This window comes from the organism of the source record quoted next, unplaced genomic scaffold (genome assembly GCF_019419815.1).
Source record: "Pyrus x bretschneideri cultivar Hongxiangsu unplaced genomic scaffold, Pyrus_bretschneideri_v1 Contig35, whole genome shotgun sequence".
In the NCBI taxonomy this organism is placed as follows: domain Eukaryota; kingdom Viridiplantae; phylum Streptophyta; class Magnoliopsida; order Rosales; family Rosaceae; genus Pyrus; species Pyrus x bretschneideri.
The window spans coordinates 2,196,816-2,202,611 of record NW_025999668.1 but is presented as its reverse complement, the minus strand read 5'-3'; the positions used below and the strand labels follow the sequence as shown (position 1 = coordinate 2,202,611).

Genomic DNA, 5,796 nt, shown 5'->3' with positions numbered 1-5,796 from the left:
TTTTTGTCGGTTTTAGAGTATTTTCTGTTAGAAAATTCATTTCCTAACACAGGCAATTCTGTCGCTTATTATATCCGCGACTGCATCCATTTTCTGTAGGATTTTGTTAATATCTGACAATAATATATGTTTTTTGTCAGTTATCAAAGCGCCACTAATAAATGGTTATGTAGTAGTGTGTTATTGATACTTCAAAAATCTGATTTTGCACTTCAAATTTTTATAATTAGAATGAAAATATATACTTATAAGGAGTGTAGAATGAGATTTTTGAGTGCAAATAGTAGCTCCCAATTTAAAATATGTGAATTTTATCAACCTAAAATGGTCCGATTATGTAAACAAGTATTTAGTTAGTGAAAAGAGGGCTGCCGAAACTAATAAGGGAAGAAGGAAGAAATAGAGAAGATGCTAACGGTTGCCGGCCTTCAAACAAGTATTTATTTGTCCTTTCCAAACCTTACGAAAGAAATAGGTGCCTGCCGGATTTGGATGGGGGTGTCAAAACTAATAAGTCAAGAAGGAAGAAATAGAGAATATGCTATACCATTGCTAAAAAAAAATACAAATAAGGAAATAAGGAAGGAAGAAAGAAAGAAAGAAGAGGAGCCAAAATAATTGAAACCAGAAGCAACAATGGCAGCAGCAAAGATGATAGGATCAGCACTGCTGGGAGGCTTTGTGTTATTCGTATTATATGTCTATGAATCTTTGGTCTTAAAGCCAAAGAGGCTAAGATCAAAGCTTCAAAGGCAAGGGATCAGAGGGCCTCCCCCTTCATCAATTCTCTTAGGCAATATCCCGGACATGAAGAGCATCAAACTCAAGGTGATGAGGGAGAAGTCAACAGCTACAGAAACAAGTAGTACCAGTGTCTCAAAAGACCAGCATGTTTCGATTGATCATGATTGGCCTTCAACCCTTTTCCCTCATTTAGCGCAATGGCGAAACGACTATGGTAGACCATTTCTGTCATCATAATCTGTTTATGTACTTTATTTTACAATAACATAGTGGTCGAAAAGTAACATAAGCAGTCTTGTAGTTACCTTATCAATTGTTTGCTATGTAAGCAGACCTGTAGATGGTTTTGTTTAACATGGTTATCTCAGCTCTTCCATATTATTATTATTTTTTAATAGTAACAAAAAGGAGGTGACCAGACTTTCCTTTTGTTTTCGCTCTCTTCCAGCTGTCTTCGGTATGCTTATTTAGTGTATAATGGTGGCAGGGCCAAACTTCACATATTTAACTGGAAGCATACAGCAATTAAGCATAACAGATTTAGAAATGGTAAAGGAAGTTTGTTTGTGTAGATCTTTGAACTTAGGGAGGCCTACTTTCGTATCTAAGGATCGTAAGCCACTGTTCGGCCAAGGAATTATAGCGTCAAATGGTCCAATTTGGTTGCACCAAAAAAAAATTATTGGTCCAGAGTTCTACTTTGAAAGGGTTAAGGTAAATGACCACTAAACCTCTGACTAGAATTATTGAATTTACTCTTTCAAAGTTTAATTCGGCAATCACCAAATTGACTGCTTAATTTTAAGGGTATGGTGGATTTGATGGTGGACTCCACAACCACCATGTTGAGATCTTGGGAGAGTAAAATCGAAAACGAAGGAGGAAGTGCAGCCTTAGAAGTTGATAAGGATTTGAGAAGCTTGTCGGCCGATATTATATCAAGAACGTCGTTTGGAAGTAATTATTCACAAGGGAAAGAAATATTTTTAAAGCTCAGAACTCTTCAGAAGATCATGTCCCAGGGAAACACTGGTGTACCGGGTGCGAGGTATCTATATATAACAATATAAGAAAGCTCATGTTCATCATACTTTAAGCATTTAATAATACATATACCACAAATGGAAAAAATTTCTGTAGCCGGTTATATATATATGGTACAAAGAGTTTTCTGTATACATTTTCTCCATAAAAGCTTACAATGGTGTCAGTAAATACCTCCTCGGTATCATACTAAAGGTTTGTTAAATGTATGAATGCCAGACACTTACCAACGAAAAACAACAGATTGATATGGAGATTAGAGAAAGAGATCCGTGCTATGATTTTAAGGGTTGCGAAGGAACGCAGTACTGAGTCTACTTGTGAGAAGGATCTTCTGCAAATAATACTCGAGGGAGCCAAAAATTATGAAGACGCTCCTAGCCTATTTTCAGGTATATCCCAGGATAGTTTTATAGTGGATAATTGCAAGAGTATATACTTTGCTGGCCACGAAACCACTGCCACAGCAGCGTCTTGGAGCTTGATGTTATTAGCTGCACATCAAGACTGGCAAACTTGTGCGCGTGCTGAGGTGCTTGAATTTTGTAGGGATGGCATTCCAGATGCTGATTTGCTTCGAAACATGAAAATAGTACGTCACTTACCATATACGCTAACAAATAACCCCTATAAATATATGTGTGTGTGAATGAAATGTATATCTGCACTCCTTTGACCAAAAAAAAAAAAAAAAAAATTTATATCAGCATTCCCATGGGCACACAAGTTCTACACACTCTGGTACTGGAAGTACTATGTTACCCTACACATTTTTGTGTAATACGAATTGATACTCTTTCTACGAAAATGGTACGCAATTTATTCATAGCTAATTGTACAAATGATGGCAGTTGAATATGGTGATTCAAGAGACATTGCGCCTGTACTCACCATCAACGGTTGTTGCAAGAGAAGCCTTGGAAGATATTGAGCTGAAAGGCATTCTAATTCCCAAAGGAACGAACATTCAGATTCCAATTCCTATTGTGCATCGACTTCCTGATATCTGGGGTCCCGATGCCCATGAATTCAATCCGAAAAGATTCGAGCATGGAATTGCTGGGGCTTGCAAGTTTCCTCAGGCTTATATGCCATTTGGAGTTGGTGCTCGTATCTGTACTGGCCAACACTTTGCCATGACAGAGTTGAAGGTGATTCTGTCACTTATTCTGTCCAAGTTTTCCTTCTCACTATCACCAGAATACCAACACTCCCCGGCTTATACGTTGGTTATTATGGAACCCGAGCACGGAGTACGTCTCCATATGAGGAGAGTGTGACTAGTTGTGTTTTCGTAGAGATGTACTGATATGTTGTGGATGTTCGATTTTACAATGAGTAATGATACGTAATGATAGTTTAATTAATTTCGTATTTATAGCCGAGTTTGAGGATTTAGGGCTTCAAGCAACTTTTGCTTTGCGGTTTATGGAGCTTTGGGGGTGTACTTTGTTCTGAAAGGGTTTTTCCTAACCTGCATCTTAATAATATTTTGATATTCAATTATGATGATGTGAAATTAATTCTCATTTGCTAGGGCGAGGCTACGAGCCTTAGCCTGCTTGTTTTGAATTTTCAAAGCATGTTTACTTATTCTTTCAATTTACTTACGATGTTATATGCATGCTTGATTTGAATTTTCAATCTTCTATGTCTTAATGGTTAACTATCATTAGGATGTTTAGTTGGAATGTCACCTGCAATGATTAATGCTTCTGTTGGCCCTTAAAAATACCAAGCCTACGTGGTGCACGAGCAACTAAGAGCTAACTACATCCTTCTGGTCAATGCGGGTGTGCTAACTCGCGACTGAGCTTGGTCGGTGAGTAAGATAAATATGGTGGTCTAATGCACTGCAAACTTCTGTGCTCGAGCGATCACGACCGAGGAAGCAACACGTCTCGAACTTGGGTTCTAGAACTTGTAGCCGAGGTTGCTAATTTACTATGAAATTCAAATAAGGTTCGTCGTACAATGTGCGGAACATCGAGTAACTTGATAACACCACACTTCGCCGAAAGGTTATTGAGATGACCTCTTCAATGAAAGAATCAAAGACTCCTCACTGGCAGAGACTTGGATAAGTAATTAGCCGAACTTGAAGTAGTGCTGTTAATTCAAACTAAGGAAACTTCTTGACCGTCTAATTCTATGGCTCCAGTGTTGTTAATCCAAACTGAAGATGTCTCTGGTTATCAACGCAGAGTTGTTACTCTAAACTGAAGATGTGTTAACGAAGTGGTTAGGGTACTTAGTAACTTCTTAGAGTGTGAGAAAGATCCATGTAGAGCAAGGTTTTATGCAGAGTGTTTATGTGTTGAGTTGAAGGTCTTCTCCATATCACCAAACAACTTCTATTTATAAGGGTGAATTTCATGATGACCGCGTATATCGAAGTAAAGTTTCAACAGGACTATGACTATTTGGCATATACCTGTATATTCTTGATATTGTCCCATCACTAACCAAAACTAGTTTGGCCATTGTCTCAGACACTTTAACTTGAACCAGGATTCTGAACCTAGTCCTCTTATGTGTTCAATTCACTTCCCTTATTTGATCAGTCATGTTTTGATTGTTGGAATGATTCGAGTCTTATCAAAACCATCCTAATCATTAGCAGTTTCAATTCAATCAGGACTCAGCCGAATCATTCGTAGATTGAATCCTCTATGGTTCCTACTTCTACCAAGATTCGACCAAATCATTACTTGGGCTGACTATCCTTTAGCCTGAGCAATCTATTATTGTGTTGAGAGTTACTCAAGCTAGGTTATCCTATTTTGGCCTAAACCCAATATTTTAGGTTCAAAACATTGTTCCCTCGCTTCTCAAATCCTCAGTCATGAACACCTGGCCAGAGGTTGAAGAAGCAGATGCTTCTCAACCAACCACTAATTAACATTTATTGCATTGGTTTCTATGTTCATGCCACTTTGCCTCAATTGACACAATTTTGCCATGCGTCGAATTCTTATGGGCACTGTTCTAAAAATCCCCACCTAGCGCTGCCTAGGCCCCTTCTAAGCGCTAGGCAGCTGGCCACCACCCCAATTAATGTCGAGGCATTTGAAAATTAAGAAAGGGTACTAGACTTACTGAGGCGCTCACCTAGACCGCTTAGGCACCCACCTAGCCTGGCCAGACCCGCCTAGGTTGCGACTCACTTAGACAGAAAATGCATAACTTTCAATAAATTATAAGAGACTTGTTGAATACTTAAATGAGCACACATTATATGCTTATACCCATACTTTCATTATGTTCTAACACTTCATAATATATATGTCATTTTATTTTGTAATTTATGATGAAATTATATATATTTTAAGTATAAACAGACACTTATTTACACAAAATATAATAGATTTACATAAATCCGCCTAGTCCGTCTAGACGCCGCATAACTGCCTAAGCACTGGGCTTTAGCCTGCCACCCGACTAGTGTCTTTTAGAACCTTGCTTATGGGGTCTCTCCAGCTTTGTCCATTCCATACACTACACTCTCGAGACAACCTGGCCACCAAAGTGTCAATCCTTGATAGACACGCTTCGAAAATCAAGACTCGTCAGCCCCGTGTTCACTTGGGCAGCATGAAGCAGCTTAAAGGCATCATTAAATCCTGTGTTCACTCGAGATTTCCTTGATTATAAAAAATTAGAACCCTAAACTCCCGAAGGTTTTGCGTATAAAAGCCTCCAGAAACTCTGCGCGTTTGAATTCAACCTTTCAAATATCTAAACTATTTTCCAGAATTCATCCAACCCTTAAACCTTTCTAAACGACTCAAACTCAAACCTCCTATTCTTATTGCCAAAAGATCTCCAACAAGCTTCAAAGAATCAAAAACTCCGTCGATCACTAAACCACTAAACTATTTAGTTATCGTGATGAATATGATGCTAGCCACCAAGTCTTCGGCCCTTTGGTCAAGGATTATATCCTGAACTTAATTACCTCACAAATGAAGAAGAATATGATAGAACCGCTTTTCCAAGGCAGCAACT

General features: G+C 38.5%; 1 protein-coding gene across 1 annotated transcript; it reads left to right on the top strand.

Moving 5' to 3' along the window:
• The first annotated feature begins 257 nt into the window (after positions 1–257).
• LOC125480656 (cytochrome P450 714C2-like) lies at positions 258–3,068 on the top strand. Its single transcript, XM_048591662.1, has 5 exons — positions 258–958; positions 1,232–1,458; positions 1,551–1,792; positions 2,008–2,380; positions 2,640–3,068. The coding sequence occupies exons 1-5, from the start codon at positions 637–639 to the stop codon at positions 3,066–3,068; spliced, it is 1,593 nt and encodes a 530-aa protein (XP_048447619.1). The 5' UTR covers positions 258–636.
• The last annotated feature ends 2,728 nt before the right edge of the window (positions 3,069–5,796 follow it).